The sequence below is a fragment of the Falco cherrug genome, chromosome 1 (assembly GCF_023634085.1).
Source record: "Falco cherrug isolate bFalChe1 chromosome 1, bFalChe1.pri, whole genome shotgun sequence".
Taxonomy (NCBI): domain Eukaryota; kingdom Metazoa; phylum Chordata; class Aves; order Falconiformes; family Falconidae; genus Falco; species Falco cherrug.
Genome location: NC_073697.1, coordinates 73,170,040 through 73,195,922, shown reverse-complemented (window position 1 = coordinate 73,195,922; position 25,883 = coordinate 73,170,040). Strand labels below are relative to the sequence as shown.

General features: G+C 45.0%; 1 protein-coding gene and 1 long non-coding RNA gene across 3 annotated transcripts in view; one reads left to right on the top strand and one right to left on the bottom strand.

Moving 5' to 3' along the window:
* Positions 1–9,221, top strand: part of LOC114017166 (uncharacterized) — a 31,951-nt gene extending 22,730 nt beyond the window's left edge. Inside the window, exon 4 of the long non-coding RNA XR_003562056.2 lies at positions 9,009–9,221. This is a non-coding gene — a long non-coding RNA (uncharacterized LOC114017166). The remainder of the gene's footprint in view (positions 1–9,008) is intronic.
* Positions 1–11,937, bottom strand: part of UNC5C (unc-5 netrin receptor C) — a 261,113-nt gene extending 249,176 nt beyond the window's left edge. Inside the window, exon 1 of one of the 2 annotated variants that reach the window (XM_055713044.1) lies at positions 11,489–11,937. In XM_055713044.1, the coding sequence (XP_055569019.1) occupies positions 11,489–11,612 (124 nt within the window). In that variant the 5' untranslated portion in view covers positions 11,613–11,937. The remainder of the gene's footprint in view (positions 1–11,488) is intronic. The other variant, XM_055713037.1, reaches the window with a different exon arrangement.
* Positions 11,938–25,883: the final 13,946 nt, after the last annotated feature.

Genomic DNA, 25,883 nt, shown 5'->3' with positions numbered 1-25,883 from the left:
CTATAATGAGACATTATTTCCTAAATAGCCAGCAAATAACCTTTTTTTTTTCCCCCCATGTCAACCCAGTGCTCCACATGGCAAAGCACCTTACTGACTTCAGTAGAAACTTTTCTTGAACAAGGTCATAATATATTTAATGATAAAGAACCAAGCAGATAAGCAGCTCCATGCTTATCCTATGCTATAGAAGCCTGTACACTAGATTTGTTAATCTAGCTTTAATTCAGAAACCTGACACACTCTGCTTTCCTTGTAACTAATTTTGTGTCTTGTTAATGCAACAGATGGTAACTTCAGTTTGATTACTATTCTCCCTACTTTAATGTGAACTCTTCATCTTACTACTATCAGATGACATTTGCTTTCCTTAATGTACATAGTTTTAGAAAAATTACAGAAGTGCTATTGCTGTGTTACATGAAAAATTCTAATGTACATTTAGCTGACATAGCATCAGCTGCTGTTTAAACTGGGCTTAGCTAATGGACTTTTAATGTCCGTGGGGTTATGTGCAGTTACTGGCTATTAGCAGGAATGGGCCCTTTCTATAAAAATCACTTTTCCTCAAGTGTGTTGTTTGAACATTCCTTCCTTTGATTTAGTGACTGTCACCAAATACAAAACAAATGCAAGGACGCTGCAATCTGCTGTTATCTTTAAAACCAACTTAACCTCAGCCCGGCCTCCAGGAGCAAAATATGTGTTCTGCAGTGGTACTAGTGGATGTAAAACTTTAAAGACAAAAGACCAAATTTTCCTTGCCTTGCTCTGGTGAGTAAATTCCAAGCAATCCAGTGAAACTAATCAGACAGAAAGCAAAATCTAATTGAGGTACTGCCATCAATATGTTTCCCTAAGAGAAAGGATCTTTGCAATGAAACCAAGTACTCATTAAACAAGCTCATCAGTAAAACATAACAGATGAATAGTCCATGCAATGTCACTTTGCCATTTTAATTCAGTTTTCTTTGCAAATGTTTCTTATAAATGCAAATTTAAGACTTTCCTCTCAAGACTACAAATTGATATAAATGTTTATAAAGCAGGTAAGTAAATCAGGAGGATTTTTTTATGATTTGGAAGATTTTATCTAACAGCTATGTTTACTACAAAGAATTAATATATAACATTTTGGGGTGGGGGCGGGGGGGGAAGATAAAAAAAATAGACCCATACAGAAACAGTGCAGGACAAGCAAAGGACAAAAGCTAGCAGGAGCTGAACAATTCTGCCTTTTCCAGCGCTTCTGAAAGGCATAAGGCACTTCTCATTCTACTCCCTAAACCAGGATAATAACTGCTTTTGTTAGCAGCTACCAGGTAGCATTTCTAACTCAAGCCTTCAAAGCCCCTGCTTTTAGTAGTAGAGGTCTTTATTTCAAAACCGACTGATTGCTGAGGCAGGAAATTGCCATGCATTTGTGTGTAACAGGTATTTATATGGATATCTGCCTACAGTTGGTGACATTTGGCTGTCAATGTTCTTATCTGAAATAATGTGACACAACCCAAGAGAAAAAACACCTACCTGGAAGCATCCCACTAACATGTTTTCAACTGAGGCACTGTGTTAATCCCTCTACAGTAAAGAGCCACATCACTAATTGAAAGGGAAATTGAAAGTCTCAAAGTTATTCTAATTGTTGAGCTGAAAAAAGAAAAAAACCCCCAACCACACATTCAAAAATGTTGCCAGAAAAAACAGTGAGATCAAGGTGCATCCATCCTTGAGTCCCACTCTACTGTGTCAACATATTTTCAAGACAACCAAATCAGCTTCTGACATGTGCTGGCTTTGAAATTAATGGAGCTGTATTTGTTGGTGGTCATAACCTGGCCTCGTACAGTGTAAGTCTATCCCCGGTATAAGCACCAGGGATTTAAAAAAACAAAAGGAAACTGATAATAAACTCACAGGTCCCAGTACTGAACTTTCTTGCTACAAAGTTTCTAGTTACTTAGGAGCTAAGAAATTAGGAACTTCCTCTTTGCCACAGCACAGCTATTTTACATGAGGAAGAAAAGTAAAACCAGTACTCACGTTCTTGCCAGCATAAGAAGATTGCTGCATTTTATTTGAGCAAGAGACCAAAAACATTACCCTCACCTTTGGAAACTGGTGAGGAAGCAGAAAGGAAGTCCCTAAAGCTATGCTTGCAATGTCTGCATGAAAGGAATTTTTAATGGGAGCGATGACTTGCCAAAAACTAGTGCAGCTTTGAGGCCAAAAAGCTTAGTGCAAGGAAAAATAGTATTTTATAAGACAATTCAGTGAGATTTTCAGTGAACAACACCAGCACAAGGACACACTCTTCACCATTTAATGACAGCCCCATTCCTTAACCAGACACACTTCTAGTTTGCACAATCAACTCTGGTTTTCAGATCTGAACTGACGAAGTTTACTAGGGGAAACTTTTATCTCCTCGGGGTTGAAAGCACCACTGAGTTTTGTCCTAATCTTAAAATGAAGGCTCGAGGAGTGGAGGTTTCTCTATGGTCTCATCTGTCTGCAGACAACCCCAATTTCAGTCTGGACACCTCCACAGTTACCCTGTTAGCCCCAGCTACTCCCTGCTGGCGTGGACACTCATCTCTTGTATGTGTAGAGCTGCAGGGTAACCAGGCGGACACAAGGAAGTTGCTGACATTGTAGGGAAAGGTGAGAGGAATACATCTGTGCTAACTCCACGAGCAACTGGCAGAACTGAGGATATATTAATGAAAGAGAAAATTAATTCAGACTATGGCAGTGTGCATGTTTGTGCTCTGAATTACTCCCGGTAATTACCTGTGTTACAGTCAGTGTATGCACATGAGAACAGAATTAGTCTCACTTGCTGTTCTGTCCCACTTCTTACTCCTCAATTCTGGTATGACTGTACTGCAATTAACCTCATTCAGTGAGACCATATTATTATTTCCTCTCACTATGTAAACTCTCCAGTATAAACACATATGTTGGGACTGGATAAGACAAGTGATGTATTTAAACAATAAATAAATACACTGTATCATAAAAGTGCAGCAATTCATGTTCCAGCCATTATTTTAGTAAATGTATGGTTCGCATATAGCTCTCCCAGAAGCTCTGAATTACTAATAATCCTGTGGCGATCCCTTTTCACTGTTTGACGTGAAATGCACTACATTCAAGCAAAGAATCTACTTTCAGTAGTTCAGGGGAACTACTATCAGTTCAAACAATTTTCCATAACAGCTGCAATAGTCAACCTCTTTTGACAGATCATTCAAGACTTACTTGCATACTTCCTTGTATCTAGCTGATGAAATTCAAGATTTCTCAAACAATCGTATCCAGCACTCAGGGGACCAAGAAAAACACAAGCTTTCCTTTTTCTCAAAGGATACACCGTTAATCCACAGAGCTTAACATTTCAACCTCTCACTCAATATGAGACTAAGAAATAAAGCTACTTTACTTCTTGAAAATAACTAAAAAGGGATTGGCAGGAGCTACCTAACAAGAAAATGCTCAGCTGTTGCCAGGCCGGTAAAACCTATCTGAGCTCCTTAGCATTACTATTGATAATGTTACCTCAACAAGAGGAAAAAAAAAGATACTGATTTAATTGCCTAGGCAACCTCATAGCTTTTATGACTTGTAAGGCAACAGGGTGCTTTGGAGTGTAAGTCATTCATTCAGATAAATGAAGTGCAGTTGAATAAGATAGTCCGGAATTGCAGATTAAACCCAAATGAAACAAAATAACCCAAAGCAGTGATCTTTATTCCATTTACAACAGTGCTGCAGTCACCCACTGGATTTGCTCTTGCTTCTTCCAAATCCATCTCTGTGGATTTCGCAAAGCAAATCCTCCCAAACTGCCTGCCATAATAAAGTCAGATCTCCCAGGAAGCATCCCTGTTTCTGAGCAACGGTGTATGGGTTTGCCCTTCGTCTTTTACAGGTATTTCTAGATACCAGAAGATGTAAAGACACCACTAGTGAGGCCCAGCAAATTCAACATTAGGAACGCACCTGAGAGCCTTCAACATAGCGTTCCCTCTGTAGCATCCATCTTTGGGATTGTCAGACAAGGAGGATGCACTAGAGCACCAGAGTGGGCACTCAGAGACCTCCAGTTTGAATTCTGGCTTCCTTACACATTTTCTCTGCACCCTTTAGTAATTCCCCTTGTATCCCTCCATCAAATAGAGACAAATATAGCCATCTTCCCAATCCAGCAAGAGGGACTAAAGGCTAAATAGCTAATTCAATGTGACAAATAGGAACCTCCCATTGTCTCTAGCAATGTAACCATATAACAAAGCTATCCTAAAGATGCAACTGCAGATGTCTCCCATGGGAAGTATCACTGACTGAGATGAGCATGCACAACTTTTTGGCTGCCTTTTCCTGACCTGCCTGTGTAGGACTCATAATGAAGGAAAGTGAAAATCTGAGGAGGCACTGATGCACTGCAGCATTGCATACTGACATAGGGGACAGCCCTGCCTTGATGGGATTATTGCAGAGTCATGCATGCTAGAGCAGCATTGCTTGTATTTGGGGAACAGCAAAGGTACTCACCTAAATCCAGTATTGCCTGCCCTTCCCTGGTGGCCTTAAGGGCTGCATCACAGTAAAATCGGTGTGATTAACAAAACAGTGAGACCTAGAAAGTGCTGCAAATACATGCCTTAACCAGTGCTTAACCAGGGCTGTAAGTCAAGTTTAACGGTGAGGTTTTTCACTGGGCTGCTTGAAATATATGGGAAAATGTAAATGAAAACTTACTGTCAGAAGACTTTACAACTTGTAACTTTTTCATTTTTCACTGAACACCTAACAGATTTTCAGAGTGTAGTGTAAATAGAGTTTGGCAGTGAGGTAAATATTTGGGGCTTTATTGACCTTTTCACTGAAATAACTCAATCTTTTCTGGGTTTGATTAAGGTTTCTTGGGTCAGTGGGTTGTTTTTTTTCCAACCTCCCCCTAGTAAATAAACAAAAAGGACTCTTTTTTTTGTGGTGGTTTTTTTTTTGCTTGCCCCCAAATTTTCCATGTTGATAAAAAGAATATTTTTAAGCTAAACTTTTTGCAAGGAGCTCTTCTTTCCCAGCCCAAACTTTTAGATAATAATGTGCCAGGCTATAAAGGGACTCCCCAAATCCTGGCATTTGATGAATTAGGAGGAAATCCCATGTTTCCTGCTTGATGTACACGTGATTTGGATGGAGTTATAAAAGCAAACAGGAAGCTGTTCTAGTGATGACTACCTAGGGGGAAAGCTGTATACAAACATCTCTGAGATTACTGAAAGCTGGGAAAACCTCTGGCAGCTCTTGCCCGCTCCTCAGACTCACTGTGCCTTACTTGTTTGTGTTGTTTGTACGAGCAGAGCCAGCCTCCAGGAAAGCGACTGGAACACAACCAGAGTTTGGGGCTTTTTTTCACCTTCTCCAGCTAGCCTGCATGCCTGGACTTACAGTCAGTTTTATGCTACATCCTTACCCAAGAAAGACAAATCTAAATACAAAAACCACTACCAATGCTCTGCAAAATGTTTAAGCAGACATATCACAAAACCAATACTAAATAAATCATCTTGCTATCACACCACTGGAGTTTGAGGTCAGAGTATCTGCAGATGACCCCATTAAATGAAACACAGGGAAACAAAGTACATGCAAAATTAAGGGGAATTTTGTTGTTCCTATTTGTGTGATGTAAGCTTCCTTATAACAATTTCCCTTTTAGCATCATTTCAAATGCTTGCTTACAAATGATGCAAATTAAGTCTTTCTTTGGATACAGTCTGCCTTCCAGAAGACTTAATACCATTTCCTTTAGATCACCTCTTGGATAATGTTATGATGGAAAGATCCAGGAGCGCCTGCTTCTAAGACTGGACTCTACCAAGCACACGCAATAAATCACTTAAAACACCACCATCCCTTCAGTCCTTGGAAGCAGCTAGCACTGAACTGTGCCTCTGCACAACATTATTCTGCTGCTGCGTTGACGGAGGTTGTAGCCAACTGGAAAACTGCCCCTCACTTTTAAACCTTGACTTATGCTTTAAAAGCTTGTGCTGTTTTATACCTCCAAGTCGAACATGAAAGCAAAGATGGCTAATGAAAATGACAGGCAATGTAATTACTGCTTTATTGGCACCAACGCCAAGATCGCTGCCTGCTAAACTTGAATACCTCCACTGGGTGGCTAACAAGACGTTCAGTTCCCACAGTAGCATAACCCTCTCCCCACTCAAAACGGAGGAAAGAGGGAATTGGAAAGCGAATGCCGGTTTTGCCTATAGTAACATACAGATTGCAATAGATTTTGTATAACTTAGCCAGAGCATCCACGATTAAATTAACTTTTATTTCAAAGACAGCCTAGCCTCTGGTGACATGTTTTCAATGACAAACCAATGATGTGAACATTTGAGACTCACACTGAGTTGAATCCTCTTCAACTAAATAGCAGCAAACTGTTCACTACTTTGGAGCAATGCAAATTTACCTAGGAATTCCCCTTCGCAAAAGCATTTAAAACAAATTTTTTCTGTTAAGCTGCAAAAGCAACTTCTGTGCCTTTTTCCAGAAAAAGTAACCAGAACTGATTCCTCAAAAGCCCAACAGTTTAAAATCCAGAAAGACACCAGAAAGCAACAAACATAGCCATACACTATAAAACGGGTCATTCCAAATAAGATTACTTAGATGGTAGCATAAAATAATTAATTGCAGCTTCACTTTTCAAAGTACAGTTCTCCTTAGTATCTTACATATACACAAAACTCTAGTCATATACTGTACAGAAATACTCAAATATTCTATTCAGCCTGGACTCCTCTCACCTTCCATGGGAACTGATGTTGCTTTGCACCCTATTCAACTGAACTGGACAGACTGTGCCCCAAAACACCACTCTTCAACTTGCACAAAAATCCACATATTTACTTGAAAATGTCTAATAAATACAATCCACATTTTCTCCTCTCTTGCTGGAGCTATGGAACTGATTTGCCTGGCCTTGGCACAGTGTTTTGTTCCCGTTTTCAGATGTACTGTATTTGGAAAATTAAATTAGGAAAATCTTTTTAATATGGTTAATGCTGTTTCCTGTTTCTGAATTTGGATGACACACACAAAGCTAGTCCCAAAATATAGTGAATAATCATGGGCTGATACCATCACCAAAGGAAAAAAGAAAGAAAAAAAAAAAGTTGTGATATGAATGATCCATGTAAAATGATTAAGTGTAAATATGCACAATTGTGGAACACTCAGGCATTCTTACTGTAAAGAAGAATAAATGACACTGACAGTAATACTGAGAAGTCATCAGAAGGGGGCTGTATTTGATGTATATATATGGGTTTGTGTTTGGGTTTTTTTTCATAACTGTTGCAACTAGCTGCTTGAGACTGGAGCCAGAGGAAGAGGAGCCCAGATTCTGGCTCCCGTACTCCCGGGGAGGAATCCCTCCTCCACAGACAGATCTGTCCACTTCATTTTAATTCTGCTTAAATTGCACCTCAGCAAAGGAAAGCCGGTGGCTGCTCCTACTGCAGTACTAAAATGCTACTCAGGGCCAGTATGGGCTACCACATTCATCCCAAACTCGTCAACATCATTGAAATCTGCCAAAGCACATCGCTTTAAAACAAATTAATGTTCCGAAGGGGCTTATCCATTCACAGTGAAATACTACTTGGCCCTCGCTTTACTAATACAAGTACTATTACACCCACATGATCAAATACAAGCGGTCCACTGATGCATCAAGATAATTAAGTCCTTTTCCCCCTTTTTTTCCATCAAGATATGTTTAGGTATTTAATTAAGAAGTGCATCCCCAAAAGGTTAGTACATTCACATGTTATATTTCACTTTTTCCGCACCAAGCATTTTCAAACTGCTGCTGTTGCTAACACAGACTATGCTGGGGCAAGGCAAATATCTGCACATATGGCTCTTTTACAGTTTTCTTCTTAAATTATCACTTTGATTTAATTAGGTTTGAGAGGTTAAGCATAAAAAAACCATGTAGTCTTATTGTAAAGGAACAACTGAAACAAAAACTCATTAATATGCAGTCCGTTTAGCTTTTCTACCCAGCTCTTACACCATCGTTATTAGCCAATAAAGCTGTCTGAACCATGGTTGTCACTACAGATAGGTAGCCTGACCCTCCCTCTTATCCCACCTACACCCCAAAAAGGTGCGGGCCACCGGATCAGTTCTTCAAACACTTCTAATGCCCTAAAGTGGTAGGGCGGGGGGGGCCTGGAGTAAGCAAGCGCAATGGCTGTAACACAGTCTCTGCTGATCGAAAAGCCAAAGGAAAAGTTGCTATTATGTGAGATGGCACTGAAATGCCAGTGACGAATAGGTGCTTGGGTCCAGGGACCGTTGCTCTTTCTTTCATGGTTTGAGACATTTGAATTCTCATTCTGAGGTAGCTTATCACAGCGGTATAATGAATGCAGCGAATGCCAGATCAGAGTTGATTCTGGCTTGATAATCACTTTGGCCCCATTCACACCACTTCGAGAATTAAAGGCTGTCTTGATCATTATGGCCATTTCCTGTTCTCTCCTGATAACAGCACAAAAATACTTAGACAGCTTCAGATAAGAAAATAAGAAATTTTAATCAACCAAAAAGTGCATTTAGCCCTGCTGAGAAGCTCACAGGAGGATACTGAGATGCAGTGATATGAATCTCTCTGCCCAGGAGTGTGGGATTGGTCCACTAACTACTCAGTTAATAAATTTATTTTCCACAAGGCAATGGAAAAGAAAGGCACAAAAGCAGAAGCCCCAGCAATGCTCACAGCCTCCTTTAGCCTGCTTCAAAATATAAAGATAATTGGGGAATGGAGACGAAAAGCAAAACAAGAAATAGTAGTTGCAGCAAGTACTGGAAAAAAATGCACACATCCTCTTTCCCTTCCCCTCCTCCCCTTTCTAAATTGTAACTATGTGTTTGCTGTACGAAGACACCACCACTTTTTTTTCCTTCTCAAGGTATCACAGAGGAAGACTGACATTTTTTGCACAATTAAAATCAAGTCAGCTGGCTCCAGACCCCCTGAAAACAGGAGACTGACACCAGTTTGGAATGTAACTTTCACACGTCCTATTCCTATTGCTCTCAAAGACTGCAACTGAAAAGACTAGAGGGGTGTTTCCATTTCGAAGGAGATGGACTGAATGGAGGATAACTTTGGAAAAAGAGGTTGGGTAAGAATAATTTCAAATGTTCATGTATTTTTGGAAACATATAAATAAAAGAAAGGAAAAACTTTGCCCGGTGCTATAGCATGAGAAAACTTCCTGAAGAGGGCATAGTTAAACTGTTGATTCATTGCCTCACTGAAGCACCACATACACATACATGAAGATCCCCATGGCAAACACCAATCAGAAAACCCCTCAGCTCCGGGAAAGATGCCAAAACCAGGTCTGTACCCAAATTCCGTGCCTGGTCCTAGCAAGCAGGAAATGCAAACAAAAGCATACACAGAAAAACAAGTCCAAGACGAATTACTATATCCCAACCACATCCCCTGAATTTTCCACTCTATTGTGAAAGTTTATCACACAGCACACACGGAGGAAGCACTGCTGAGGAGCTCCCCATCCCTCTGGGAAGGTGAGCACACCTGTGTACCATGAGAGGTCCCACCCGCAGGGGGCCTGGCTCCTCTCCCCTCACAGCATTTCTGTTGCACAGCATCAGAGGGTATGCGTGGAAAGGAGGAACCATCTGAAAGCGTGAGGTATGCCCTGTGGCACTGAGATGTGCGCTCTGAAGCAGCAGAACACAGGGGGTCCTCTTCCCTGCTCAGGCCATCTGTCATGCGAATTACCAGTGTCCTGCCAGCAGAGCCGGCAGGCTCCTTTCTGCTCCAGGTCCAACTCTCCGAGAGGATCTTTCCTCCTTAGCTCCCGCCATCTACACAGACTGATAGATACCCACTGACACCTAGGTCTACATGCACATGGTACTATTAAAAACTTTAAATACATAACGTCAAACCTGTCCTACCTCAAACATGAGACCGACCAGTGAAAGGAAATGATGGTATGTAAGACACAAAAGAAACATGACACGATGCATAAGGGATTTTTGTACTCTCTTTCTCTGCTACTCCCTTTCCACGACTAGGTTTCTGATCTTCCACCAACATAAATACCCAGTATGGGTGAGGGAACGTGACTCTGAAGATGGAGTAAGTATCAGCAGGAAATGGATTAGCACCGCTACATGTACAGACATGATGTACACTGCATCCAGCCCACCAGCAGCAAAGCCTATGGCTCCCGAAAGCCTGCCAGAGGCACAGGCAGCCAAAGCAACCAGCACCCCTCTCCTGTCAGAAAGGCCATAGAGAAGTGCACTTCGTAATGGCTGGGTGAGAGCACGGGGTCAGATCTGTGCAGTCATCTCAAGTGCTTCTCCATAGAGATGATGGGGGGAAAATCAAGCGTTCTTCCACTTGCATTATGCTAAATCAAAGCTTTGGTGCATATTATTATCACTCAGTGGCATATACGGGGAAAAAACCCCACCATAACAGCTTCTAAAATTCCTTTTCTCTTGTTAACCATATAACCAGGATTTTCAAGTGCTTTAATGAACCCACACATCCTTGCTATGCACAGCTCTGCCCACATGCAGCAGCAACCTCTCTCTCCAGTGCTCAGCAAAAGCCACACATTTCCCCTTTAGGTCTAACTCCCGGGAAGAGAGAAGAAAGGCACCAAGAAAGTTTATCCGGCATCAGCTCGCAGGAGAAAAACCCTCCTGCTGTGACTGTCTGCTGGGTGGGTGACACACGGAGCCAGGGCTCTTTGTGATGCTCTCAAGACATCGCTAAACACGCACTGAGAAGCGAGACATTGTCACCGGGAAAGGGGAATTTATACACGGGCTAGAGGGAAAACAGAGCTAGATGCACTCCAGAACGCCCGACACGGGAGAGGAAAAGAAAGGAAAAGAAAAAAAAAAAAGGGGGGGGGGGGTGGGCGGGGGGAAGCAGAAGATACACGGTAACTCCCTTCAGGTAGCTCATGTTTTAGGTACAGAGAAGGACGCGGGGGGTGGCGGGGGTCTCACGTGTGACCACCGCCTGCAGAGCCCCGGGCACGGCGGTGCCGCTGCCGAGGGACACCCGCCCCGCACCGTCCTCCCCACGCACCGGGCAGCCCACCGGGGCGCACCGCCCCCCCGCCCCGCGGGGTCCTGCAGCCCGGAGCCCCCGCCGACCTCGGTGCCCCGCCGGAGGACGGGGCGCAGGGAAACGCCTGTCCCGGACAGGCTGGGCTCAGCAACGACAGACCTGAGCCAGCGGGGGCGACCGGACCCCCCGGTCCCCGGCGGGGGCCGTCACGCGGGGGAACGCAGCGCTTGCCCGCACACAGACAAAACGAAAATACCGCGGCGTGAATCCAGCCCGCACCCGGAGAACGCTCCGGCCCCCTCCATCCATCCCCCGCCTTACCTTGCGCCGCGGAGCCGGGGCGGCTGGCCCCCAGGACGGCCAGGGCGGGCAGGACCACGGTCTGCAGCAGGTATCCCAGTCCCAGCCCGCAGCGAGCCGCCGTCCCCTCCAGCCCCTTCCCCATGGCCGGGGCGGGGGGGCGAGTCGCGCAGCGCCGCGGAGCTTTTCTGTGCCGCCTCTGCCTCCGCCGGCCCCGTCCCACGGCCGGGCGCGGAGGGGCGCGGAGCGGTGCGGAGCCCCCGCAGGGGCTCAGGCTGCGCGGGGGGCGCCGGGGCGAGGGGCGCCGCTCGTAGCGGAGGGGCAGGGGCGCTGCATGGCCCCGCGGAGGGGCGCGGAGCGGCGCGGAGCCCGGCGGAGCGCTGCCTTCTTCCCGCGGGCGGCTCGGCGCGGCTGCCTCCACCCCGGGGGTGGGCGGGGGCCGGGGCCGGGGCTGGGGCTGGGGAGAGGGGCTGCGCCGGCCGCCTGCGATAAAATGCGAGCGGGAGCGAAGAGCAGACCCAGAGGGAAGGGGGCGGGGGAGCTGGGAGCCACCCGCCGCAGAACCGGCCCCCTTTCGCCTCCCCCGCCCGCGCCCCCTGCGCGCACACCCGCGGGCACACTCGCACGCAGATGCTAGTGCACGCACTCACACGCTCGCCGCCCCCCGCCCCGGCCCGCCCGGCCGGGAGAAGCCCCGGGAGCCGGGGCTGCGCTGGCCGGACCCCGCTACACCCGTGACTCGCTCTCGTCCCCACATCGTCCCTGTGGGGCTGGCATCCCCCACCTGCGGGGCTCGGGGGGGGGGGCAGGGCCGTCCTCAAGGAGCCACAGAATGCAGGGTGGGGGGCGCCGTGCCGGCCGGGGGCACCCGTCTGCTCCCGCAAGCAGCAGGGTGGGGGGCAGGGGGAGAGGCAGCACCAGGAGGGATGTCGAGAAACTCCCGCCCTTTCCCTGGGGAGCATCTTCACTCCAGGGTCTCTCTCCTAAGGCTGGGGTCACTCCCTGCCAGACCTTGCCCTCCCTACACCCCAAAAAGTCTCTCCCCTGGCCTCTGCCTTCAGCGTGCGCCCACCACATCTCACTCAGTGGGATGGCAGTGCCCACACCTCGAGTCTGCTGCCTAACCAGGGCTTGCTTGGATTTTACTGTTGCTTTCTAGGGCTTGTTTTGGTTGTGGTTTGGGGTTCTTTTTAAGTCGCCTTTCCTTTTGCAAAGCCCAGGCAGGCTCTGCCCAGCCGTGGCCAGACCCAGCTGCTCACATGCCACGTTTGCCAGTGCCAGGCAGCGGTGGACCCGCAGCCCTCCCCACACCGCAGTACTCTGGGGAGCATCTTCTCCAGCCCAGAAGCTCCCTGGAGCAGGGCTGCGTGCGAGGCAAGGAGCGTTATTTTCCTCTGAGGCACAGCTGGGATCTTCCCAGACACGCTGGCTTTGCCTCCCACCCCTGCCAGGAAAACAGTAGCCGTGTTGCTGATGCTGAGGGAGGGTTTCCCAGGGGCTACAGGAGCAGCCTGCCCCCAGGGAGGCTCAGTCCCACCAGCCCCTGACTTTAATAACCCTTCTTGGGGAATTACTCAGCTGTTCCCATCTCTGGGTTTGTGGGGGCAGGGTTGTATTTTTTTTATTCCTCCACAGCAGCTGACACAAAGCTGCAGTGTGAGAGGAAAGTAACATTCCTGGGTTTTGTACGGGTGGAGAGCAAGAAAAAGGGGCAGTTTTTGTTCTGGGTGGCACACATCAGCATGCCTGGAAGATGCCCCAGAAGGGTGTGTTTCAAGCCCAGCAGGATGATTGACCCAGTAACTCGAAGCAGTCCTGTCCAACTAGAGCACTCCAGCTCTCCATCTCCTGGCTGTGCTACATCTTCTAAGGGGGCGAGTCCTGTCTGCTTCAGACACTGTGGCATAGTTCAGAAAACATTAAGGCTCCACCGTAACCTGTGAGTGAAGTCCTGAGGCTGTGTAAGTGGTGGAAAGGAAACTCTCTACTTGCAGCCACGACCAAAGGAGAACGTGACTCCTGAACAAGAGCTTTTTTGATGGCATGGGCTCCCCACACTGACCCCTGACCTCGTGCTCCCTAGCCTTATGTCTCAGGTTGGTAGTCAACAGAGTAGTTCCCCATGTATGATGGTTTGTTTGCCAGTTTTGCCCTAGCTCAGAAAGTTGAGAGCATCTCTCATTTGTTGTGTAGTTACTGTTTCCCCTGTGCTAGGGGAAACTTTGAAGAGGCAAGAAAACAGAGCCCTGAAAAATGTCACATGTGGAAGGTGTATTCATTGCAGCATCAGCCGACGGGCCCATCTACTGCCATGAGGGACGGGGGGAGGGCACGCTTGCTTCTCCATTAAATGGAGTTAATTTATTTTTGATGTTTTGGGGCTTCCCAGGAGTAATACCTATAGTTCCAGGCTTAGTTTCTAGTTAGTAGCTCAGTGACCTCATTAAATAGGTCCAGCCCAATTTCAAGATGATGTCCCTGCAGCCCTGCCCGGGGATCCCTGGTGTCTGCCAAACTGTCAGCCTCTCTGCTCTGGAGTAAGTGCACAGGGGAGCACTGCTGCTCTACAGCCATGACAGAAGTGATGGCATGGGGATCCCAAACTCTCCGCTTGGGGAGAAAGTAAGTTTTATCCCAGTACCCAAGGCGTGGTGGATGACAGAGGAACAAGGGTACTGCAGCCTGAGCTGTTCAGTAATCACTTTCCTACTGGAAGTAGACATACCTCGACCTGGAAGAGATGGGTCAAGCAGCAGCAACAAATACCTAAATAGGGGTCTCTGGAAAACGTGCTTTCAAATCCTTCTGTGCTTCATTATGAGTAACAAAGGGCATCCAAGGATGGTCCATGTGCCTGCATGATGGAGCTTTCTCAGAGGTTGTCCATGCACTGACAAACGGCACATGTGCCTGGACCATCCTTAATGCCACTGCACTGGATTTCACCTATTCAGGAGCCAGTCGGTCCCAAGGGCTCTTTACCTTTCTCTTTATAAGATAAGCAGAATTATTAGCCCAGCTCAATACATTTCAAATTTGACACAGGAGTTAAAGGACTGAGATAATTCAGGGATTTGGAATTATAAAGTGCAAATTGCCTGGATTTATTGCAAAAGTGGTATTTTTCCCTGATAGAACTTGGCTGGGGAGGTGTTTTCCCAGCTTGAGAAAGTTGGTGTTTGAAAAGTTGGTGACTTAAAAGTACATGTAGTATAAGTTTACCTTTTTGACACCTTTAAAAATCACCCTTCAAAATCACTGCATAGCCAGCATAAACTCATCTGAAGCAAATATTAATCTCCAGTTTTCATATTTAGACAAAAATACCATGTCAAACAGTTTGCATTGGAAAGTGGATTTAGCAGCCTAACAGGTGTCACCCTAGCTAGTTTTTCAGGGATGTTCAAGAAATTGCAACTCCAAATTAGATAGCCACAGTAAGTGACTATAAAATCTAGGGTAACATTTGAAAGGTTTCTCTGTAACTTTTGTACTTAAGGTTTTTTTAGATGAGAGCTAGGTTCTAAATCAATATGTGAGGTTTTTCACCCCTGCTGCCAACTCAGGAATTTCAAGCTCTTGACAAGCAGTTTTTGAAAGTACAGAGCTGTGAATTTGACTTCAATGTATTTTATTGCCTAAGCATCTGCAGTTGCAAAACAATCAATTAGAAGGCACATTGGATTTGAGAAGTCCTATCAGCTTTCATAATTAATATTGTGAATAGTAGTGTAGGTACCAGGTTTTACTCTAGATGGAAGCTTAGGATCCTCTACATTTATAATGATTTATACAGATCTTTAATTACAGAGCTCAAGGGAAATTATATTTTCTTTTGTTACAATGGCACAGCTCAGGATCACATTACAGCGGGCACTGTACTAAAACGAAGAACCCTGATCCCCATTGCAAAGAGTTGTGAAATTTGATAAATGATTTTAAAGCAGAGGTACTAAGATCCCCTCTGTTACCTGGGACTTCAGAAATGCTGGTTTGAACAAGGGGAGGAATCCCTTCTGTGCATTGATAATTACAAGTAAGATTCAGTAACCCATCCTTGCACTGAGTGTTGCATTCCTGGATGGATACTGTCACCTCTGGGCATCTGGCCTGAGGACTCATTTGTTACACAAGCTTCAATAAGGGGTGCAGAGCCAGGCCCCACATCAGGTGATTATGTTTGATAATCAAGATGTTCTCAGCTTGTGAATTTTGGGTGAAATACACCTAAAGCAGCATGGAGTATTTGAGCGAGGGCTATATTTTGCAAGCTTTTCCACTAACTGTTTGCAAGGTTGGGTAGTGTGTGGCATACATGCCATGAAAGGTATAACACACATCTGCCTTTGGCACTGCTCTTATTTTATGGCAGAGCCCAACACAACACAATCTGAAAAGCAGGTGTGTGTGACAAGCCTCTCACTTCGACATACATACCACAAGCTATCAAGTACTGCAGTTTTCTCTCACAGGTTAGATAGGCAATTACTTCCTCTGTGGTTGCCTGGTGTAATACTGTGTATCAGCAAATGAAACTACCCTTCTGACATCTTAGCAATACAACCTCATTCCCAGTAAAACCTTCTGAGCATTTTTTTCACACTGGGAATGACTGGTAGAATTGTGTTCAAGGAAAATTTCTTTCATACCTAGTGAAAACTGATAAAGCAACTGATTGTGTTTCAGCTTCCAAAATCAATACTTTGCTTATTTATGGAACCAGATCTTCCAAAGTTCATCCATACTTATGCACTACACTGGTGTGCTACATTTTCAGTCTCCACATTATATTAGCAAGACCGTGAGTCAACAAAATACATGTCACTACCCACAGAAACATTTTAAACAGTGTTTCACCTCCTAACAGTCATCACTCTGGAACTTTGCTGAATCACCTGGGAGGCCATATGATGTCATGATCCTGTTGCCTTTTCAGGTGCATAGCTCCATGTGTTTAATATATTTATGGCAATGAACAACTTTGTTGTCCTCACTGTTCTTTCAAAGAGTTTGGCTCTTCGTAATATCTGAAGAGGATGTTCTTGAACTAAAGAATCACTTCAAGTAATTATACTAAAGGTAAAGCCAAATTCTGTCCCTGAATTCATGCTGGATACTGTGTACAGCATCCTTTTGTAGCCTACTGTGCATAATATCCTGTTGTAACTTGTGCAAGAGGATGCTGGTGGAGCTGGGGACTCATATGCCTAGGGATTAAAGGTAAAAAGCTCAAAGGTTTTGTTTTCAGTAGTCAGGGGCACCATATTCTCAAACGGCAATGGGACTTGGGCTTCCTGCCCATTTTTGAAATCTGTGTCCTCCAGTTACAGCCAAATAATGCATCTAAACAGCTTTTTCTTTCACGTGAATTATCTGTAAACAGATCACAGGTTTCTTGATTATTTATTCTCTCTTCACATTTGTTTGGTGAATATTTTCTCTGAACAGTTCCTAAGCCATAGCTTGTTCATGCACAATTCATCACCAGCATTTGAAGTTCACTGTTCAAACTGTTCCTTATTCCTATGACATGATACGATATCCAAACATTTCCTATCTACAAATATTTGGTAAAAAAAATAAGAAAGAAAGAAAAAGCCCACTCGTTTAGTCTCTGTATTCATTTGCCTGAAAATTCATGGCAGAAATACAAAAGGTGCGACCCACTGCCAATGCGCGCTTGCTGGCAGGCCAGGTGAGGTGTGCTCTGCTGGGTTGCCCTGCAAGCAGGTCGGCAGGCAGGTCGGCAGGCAGGGAGGTGGGCAGGCAGGCAAGCCAGCCCACAGGCAGGCAGCCAGGCAGGGAGGTGGACAGGCAGGCACAGGGAAAGGCAGGCAGGTGGATAGAAAGGCAGGTGGGCAGGCAAGCAGGCAGGCAGGGAGGCAGGCAGGCAGGTGGATAGAAAGGCAGGGAGGTGGGCAGGCAGGCAGGCAGGGAGGCGGGCAGGCAGGGAGGCAAGCAGAGGGCAGGCAGGCAGGAGGACAGACAGGGAGGTGGGCAGGGGGCAGGCAGGCAGGAGGACAGGCAGAGGGCAGGCAGGGGGCAGGCAGGGAGGCAGGCAGGGAGGCAGGCAGGGAGGCGGGCAGGGGGCAGGCAGAGGGCAGGCAGGGAGGCAGGCAGGGGGCAGGCAGGGAGGCGGGCAGGGAGGCGGGCAGGGGGCAGGCAGGGGGAAGGCAGAGGGCAGGCAGGGAGGCAGACAGGGGGCAGGCAGGGAGGCGGGCAGGGAGGCAGGCAGGGGGCAGGCAGAGGGCAGGCAGGGAGGAAGGCAGGAGGGCAGGCAGGCAGGCGGGCGGGTGCCCTGGGCCCGCGGCGCAGCGCGGCCAGCAGGGGGCGGTGTGGCGCGCAGCACGGCGGCGCTGCGTTGCGGCCGGCGCTGCCCCGCAGGGAGCGGCCGGGGCGGTGCAGCCCCGCGGCGCCCGGCGCTGCGCCCCGCCGGAGCAAGGCTGTGCGGGCCCGGCCCGGGTAACGGCAGCGGCCCGGGCAGGTCTCCCGGGCGCCGGCCTGAGCCGCCTGAGGGACCTGGGGAGTACGTCGGTCCTTGCCCAGCGCGGTGCCGCTCCCCGCTTGCTCTCTATGTCTGTAGCGCCGTCACACAGCGCCGTCTCTGAGCCGAGCATCGCTGTGGCCGGCGGATGTCAGCCGCTGCCCCGGGATCGTCCCCACCCGTTCCCACTGAACCGGTTGGGGTTTTGTTTGTTTTATTTGCAAAGTACTGATTTCTGATCGTTCAGTTCAGGCTGGGCTTCCCCCAAAGCCCTTCACCGCCACCACAAGGACCCCTCTCCCGCGTCCTCCTCCTGCATGGGCATCCTTGCCTTCGGGATCTGCTCTGACTCTGTTATTTCATGGATTCTCTCACCTGATACGCTTTGCATAAAGTCACATTAGAAAGAATTATGATTACCGTATCTTATTAAACCACTTCTTAAGGGAGGAAACCGATAGCACACAGAAAGGAATGTAAAGGAAGAATAAGGTAACTTTCTGGCAAAAGATGTTGAACATCTTTGAAGAAACACAGTTTTTGAGAAACTTAATTGCTAACATAGTGTTTTGTTGCTCTACAATAAGATCTGTACATCTATGCACAGACCCATATAACATCCATTTGTCACCTTCTAGATCAAAAATGGCAGATTTTTAGTTGCGACAGATTTCCTTTGTAGTTCAATATATTGGCAGTTTTGTGCACGAGCTGTTTTGTGAGAACAGATCACATTAAGCAAACTCTGGGAGTCTGAGCACACAGCAACAGCCCCAGCCTTCCCATTTACATCTACTTTGTGAGCAAAAGCAGTCAGCAGGTGGCCAGCAATTGTTTGTGCATCGCTTGTGGTTTTTCCCCTTGGATTTTACTCCTCCCTCTTCTCTTCATTACAATTATTGTTATTATTATTACTTACTTTATTTCAATTATTAAGCTGTTCTTATCAGCCCACGGGTTTTACCTTTTTCTGATTCTCCTCCCCATCCCACCAGGGTGGTAGTACTGGTGAGGAGCAAGCAGCTCCCCAGTACTTAATTGTTGGCTGGGGCTAAAACACAGCAACCAGCTACAAGAACAACAGCCTCACTTTGTTCGGGTTTCCCCCCCCCCCCCCCCCCCCCCTTTCTAATTTTGAAACTTGACAAACTACGCTGTTGTATAGTGGGTTCAAAATGCAACTGTCCCTACTAGCCACCCTACTGCACTTTCCTAGAATGCATTTACTCCCACCAGCATGTGGCCAGATTATCTTATTTTACCCAACAGAAAGAAGCTTTCATAGGGTAACCCTCGAATTTCTGAGGGGTGTGCAACAGTAGGAGGAAATCTGCGGTGGTTGTCTGTAACGGGAAGCTTGGCCATGTGTTTTCAGTCTTTTTTTCTCCTCGCCTCTTGGTGGCAGGGCAATTAGAGGCAAAAGATATCCCAGTACAGTAATCAAAGCAAACATTATATAGATTTTGATTGCTCCAAGAATGAAGTCTTTGTTAACTGAAGTAGCTTTATTGATTTGAATGAGGAGATGTATTTATGCTGTTGTGTGAAGTGCTCCAAGCTGTACATATATTTAATACTCATGAATTCAGAGATGGAGTAAAAAAGTTCTGTGTAAAAATGTAGAAGAGAAACTGTATCATTTCCAGAACATTTATTCTAATGTTCTTTTCATAAAGGCAGCTTTAATACTCATAGTTATCATTATCATCTTATAATAGACCTTAATGTTTACAAACGGCATAATTTGTTCAAGTCACATAATTAACAACATTCTTGACTGTTTAGCAATAATTAGTTTGTTTTCATAGAAATACTGTTTCATCTATCTGTACAGAGGCTGAATAATGATGAAATAACAAAAGTGTTCAGGCCCACAGCTGAAGATGAAAAGTTTATGAAAACAAAAATTGCCTATAATGACAACATGTGATCCTTTTTTAAGTATGACCTCTAGCTCCTTAAAGTGCATGTTATCCAATGCCAGAAAGTAACTTACGGCGTTTGTGTTACTACAGTAATTTAAATTGACAGCCTTAAGATTTCTTTAACTGAAGGCATTATTAGGAATTCAACTGTGCATTTCCTCATGTGCAACACAGATAACATCAAGCAAAACTTGAAAAACAAAGAGAAGATTCCCTTCTGAAGTCTAACTATGACAATGTGCGGTTTTCCTAACACTCTGGAAAAAAAAGGTTTACATTTTCTCCCAAGTAGATGCAGTTATTCTGGGTCTGCTCTTATTTCAGATGAAGTTTCACAGAAATTGACAGCGAAAGCAGCTCAGGCCCATTGGGAATATGTCATGTATGTGGAAAACTTAGTGCACTTTCACCTATAGGACTGTACTGTAAAGGCAATAGCAAAAGCCTTATGTTGACCAGGGAGCGTTACAGGCTATCTGCAGCTGTCTAGATTATTACGACTTTAATTCCAGACCTACATTTTTATTCATTGTTTCTCTTTTGAGTAACATTTTAAAAGGTAATATCAAGTAAACGGTCCCTTGGCTGTGGCCCCACACAATGCTTTCTCTTATTAGATGTCTCAGATGACCTGTGTTTGAGGATGATTAAAGTATCCTGTGCTGATTTTCTTAGTTCTTTCATTCCGTGTACATTCATAAATTAGTTGATGGCAATCTATTAATAAAAACTTAACATTCTACAGTATCCTCTATAAAATGTTGCAGGATGTTTTTTTTCTCTTTTTCCTTCTTCTGAACTGGAACTATTCACAGACTCTTCAAGAGTCTGATTAGATACAGATTACAATACTGGCTTGATAACAGCCAAGACTTTTGTTTCCTCTCTGAGTACCATGAATTCTAAGATGAGAAGGGATACCTGACCTTCACAACTAAAACATCATTCATTATTTAGTCTCTAGGTTATTAAAAACAGTTCTGAAATGTGGAACAAGAACTTACTACTGAAAAACTGGATATGATGAAGTCCAGTTTTTTGGACCAAACAAAGCAGTACCAGTGATGTTGTTATTGGCAAGAATAACATCCGTAAAAGCTCCGCCTTCTCCAGGCCACAGGAGGTGAAAAAAGGAAGAACGCTACTTTGACAACAAGGTTAGACCATAACTGACCTGTCTGGGGATTCATTGATTTCTCTGGAATTAAATTGTTCCAAGTAGCAACAATGCCAGCTTGTTTAATGACCCATTAGAAAGCAGGTTTTAATGATCAAGTGACCAAGATAGAAGGCACAGGATGGAAGAAAGCAGACATGGGAGGGGGACAAGACAACACATTACCAGGCAGTCTGAAAATTCACAGGGAATGGCAGTAAGTTCATTAACGATTGAAGACCTCTGATGCTTTCTGCCTGCTCTACACGCTCACAAAGATGTCCTGGAAGAGGAAGGCATAAATTGGAACTGAGCAAAAGTAGCATTTTGGAGGCTGCTGGCTGACTTTTTATCCTTTGCATTTTTAACTGATAAGGAAGATTTGGTTACTTTAGAAGGAAAATGAGGAACTGATCACAGTGTACAAGGATAAGCATGTGGGAGGACTGCAGGGGATGGAACACTGTAAAAGTAGCAGGACATTATATATAAGCAGCAAGATCCTCTTTCTTAGAAGAATCAGATAAACAATATGCTCATAACTAGGACAAGATTCACAGTTACAAGCCAAGAAAAGATTTCAAGATTCTTGTTCCTCCACACATCTCTAACATTTCAGGGATTGTCAAAATCCCTCCAGGAGCACAGAACAAAGTAGCTCAAATCCAGCTTTAGCCAGTTTTCCTTTTTTTTATTTTTCCCCCTTTTTCTACACTTCCCCCTTTTCTTTTCCTTTTAATTTTCCTTTTTTTTCCTCCTTCCCCCCCTCCCCTTTGTTTCCCTCACCCTCCAAAAATTATTTTCCACTTAAATTTACTTTTATTCCACACCTTTCTCTACAAGGAAAATAATTCTTACAGTGATGCAGCTTGCGCTATGGGCAAGTTCTACTTTATCCTCCCCAAAGGAAAGGCTGAGCATGGCACCCAGGGTCATTGGTATAGCAGGCAGAGAGTCCTCAAAGACCTTGGAGGTCTCAGCTCTAAGGGGTGTTCAGACATGTCTTAACAGCAGAGCCTTTGGCAGCTGGCCTCAGCAGTTACTTACTCATTGACCTTTCCACAGCGATGCCGGGACAGCAGTGGTTTGCACAGCAGTTGTGCTGTGAGCTTGACTGCCTTTGGGTATGCCATGGAAGGTAGCTCTGTGACTTTACCCCTCTAGCCAGATCTTTGTGCCTGGTGGAGCTCCAGGAAGGAGCGCAGGGAGTGCAAAGGAGCCACTGTGCAGTATTATCCCTTTTGGCATGGATTCAGACCTTTTGCTTCCCTTTTAAGGACATTCTTCTGCCCTAGGAGTACCATGTGTTCTTAATGTTTACAAGAGAATTAAGATCTCCAGTGATAGTGGTCTTAGGATCAAGAGGCAAGTCTACATTCAATACCGTGTTTATCCTCCTAGCTGGTTTTCCCAGAACTAGTACACACATTAACGATTCCATAACGTATGAGTAAGATCTGTTTATTCCTTACCACAGCTCCAGCATTAATCATTTGTCCTTCTCCAAACAACCAGTAAAACTTTGTGCCATGGAAAAGTACTAAACAATGTGTAGTGTCTTGGAGCAAGATCAGGCTCAGACCTAGTCTAGACTTAACAAAACAGTTTTGCACAGGGATGTTACACTGTAGTATGGCACTCTGCCCCCAAATAAAGGAGATTTCAATTTTCAGCTGATTATAGAAAGTATTGATAGACCTGTTTAGTCACATGCCTTGCTTTCAACCAGTGATTTTGGAGAAAAGATAATCACAGGCATGCATATGTAACTATATAAACAATTTTGAGAACACCAGGTTATTTGTGTACTGCTTTGTATCCAAATTATAGAAAGAATATTATAAGCTGGGAAGACCCCTAAAATTTTACAGTGCTGTAGAAAGCTGCAAGACCAGAGCTAATGGAGTTTCTTGGGTATTGGACTGGTGTCACACTTACTCTTTGCTGATGAGTGGCATAATTGAGAAACCTGTGCCAGCCTGAGGATTTATGATAGGAGGAAAAAGACATTTTTAGATCACTGCATCTAGCTGATTCATTTTGAAGCACTGATAAATAGACACAGTTGGTGGTGGAACTAGAAGCTGAGCTGCCCTTTTTTTGCTGTCTCCTATCAAATATTCATACAAGGTGAAGGTGATTGGTATCAAGAGGCATGAACTGAAAGCAACTGGAAGAGAAAAAAACAAAGAAGAGAAATAATATTTGTCTAGAGCCACCTAAAATCCACATAAACACAAAACGAGCCTTCCATGCTTTGTCTGTTACTGGTTTCCTGAGCACTTCAGCAGATACCACTTAGTGAACCAACTCCTTTGCTACTAAAGGTTGTGTACGCATTAGCAGACTGGCCGTGCAACTACAGCCATTGCTGCAAATCACTGTGGGTGTATGTGTTTCTTGAAACTCAGGGCCACAATACTTGCTATGGTTTTCACCTCTCACTGTAATAGTTTTCATCTGGACCACCTAACTGCTTGTGGCTTTTTATTCAGCTGGTCTGCAAATAGAGATGCTATTTTCCCCACGTACAATATTTATGTCCTTCCACATTTAAACCCCAACAGAATTAGTGCCAAAGGTGAACATAAAACCAAAGAATGATTCCTTTAATTACATCTGCTACTGACACAAATATTCTTTATATCCGGAATCTCCTGCTAGTACTCTTATGAACTACCGTTTACATCTGGCAGGAAAATAAGTGTTCACAAGCTTAAGGAATTCCATATGCATTTTATTGATGGTAATACTGTTGTGCGCGCTGAGGCTGCTGCTGGAATAAGGACTGTTTTGGCCAACAGATTCTGCACACAGAGCATACATTCAGGGGGAATTTGTGAGGGAATTGAAAAAGGAGCCATCACCCCCAGGAAAAACAAAACAAAACAAAAAACCCACAACCAAACCCAAAACTTAATACACAGTTTTTAGCAAGTGTGGTTCATCCTGGATGGTGGGGTCTCTAGAAACCTTACTTAAATATTTGTAACCCAGCCCAACAACAGAAAAGTTTAGTGTGAGTACCTAAACCATAGGTAGATAGCTCACAATCTTTCCTCAGACATTTCTAAAGACATGCTCTCCACCTGTCTTATCTTCCTTCGTCTGTCCCCCTGACATGCACAGCCCTCAGGATAATCTCAGAAATTTTTTTCAGGAAGGTGGAGTGGGAACCAGTTGTCATTCTTGGTTGCTCCTGGAGACATTCACCCTCTTGCCCTAGAGTAACCTGACTTCCCCCAGGAAGGCAGGCACCTGGGAGCTCCTTGGCCGGTGTAAGTACTCACAGCCAGTAACCGCAACCATGTCTCACTCAGTGGGAAGAAAACGCACTGCCTACCAGTACCCGCTTTTCCTTAACTCTTCACAGTTCCCTTCCAGCCTTTTCACAGACTCTTTGGGAGCTGCAACAGACTGAGAAGCACTGACTTAGGGGACTGCTGGTAACCTATTCAACCCCTCTGCAGAAACCAGTACAAACTGATGGCAAAGGAAACTACCCAGTTCTGCAAATTCCAGCACACACGAATAATCTTGGCAATTCATTTCTGCATAGATTATGAAGTAAGATCTGGTGAATCTATATGAAATATCTCTGGAGCAAGTCCTATTTCTGTTTGAGAAGGGCCCACACAAATGCTTGGCACCGTTTCTACCAAAACTTTGTGAGCTCCCTCCAGAGAAAAACAAGGGATAGAAGTACTTGTCATTAGCTGTAAAGTGCCAATTAGCACCGTGTGAAGAGGATTAACAATGGCAAGAGTTTGGGAACTTGAGGATGAACATTTTTAGTCTAATGCCACAAGGTTTTGTGCTTCCAGACTCTCCAGGTCATGCTTGGTCTGGGTGCATCTTACCTAGACATTAAACGGAACTCAATTATCACTTCCTAATCATAGAAAGAAAGGTTGGAAGTTGATCTCACTGCCTGAAGGAGGGGTAAATTAGCCTGTGTCTCAAGCACGCTGTTAAGATTAACAATTAAAATATAACTCTAATTAACAACACTGGATGCTACTCTAAATAAACAATGATGTGCAGGTTTGTTGGGTAGATTCTTAGGTGCAGAGGTAGGCAAGTAGTAGACAATATGCAAGTTAATCACCTCTGCAACAGCAAATGGACCGGCATGTAAATACACAAAACACACACTTGAGATTTCTCTTGCAAGATGAGTTCTTGTGAGGGCAGACGTTAAGGCTGGTGCTGAGGCCAGGGCAGTCCCTTTAGGCTTTAGTGAGAATCTGGCTCAATTTCTGGTTAATTAGGGCTGAGAAGCTGGAAAGTTTGCAGCTCTGTTGCATATTGTTTAACCTGCTCAGAGGAGGTAAATTAGGAGAAACTCCAGGCTGTCAGTTTTCTATCTCTAATAATCATCCAGTAAAAATTAGAGAGAGGCCGAAAGTCTCCAGCTGCCAGCTTGGACTCATTACTGCTGGTCATGTCTGGAGAGCCAGAAAAAGCGAGGATCCAGGATTTCTAAGCATTAAAGGTAAATTGTATTTTGTTTAACCATTATTATTGAAGACTTTAGAAGCTCTGCTCCAAATTCGGCAATTATAGGGCACTGCATTAGTTCCTCTCCATTTATGACCATGGTCCTAATGCATACTTTCATTAATTCCAGTAGCACTAGCTCCTAATCCTGTATATATCCCACTACGCAGTAACTTCAGAAATCTGACTAGTGCTATTACTATTCACGTGTGTACATCCTGCAATGTGCCTAGGGCCAAGATCCTCAAAGTTCAGTATCCAAGTATCTTTTGATATTATGACCTACATTAAACAGAATTGAATTTGAGATAGATTTTGGCATAATACTTCCAGAAAGTACCCTAATAACTG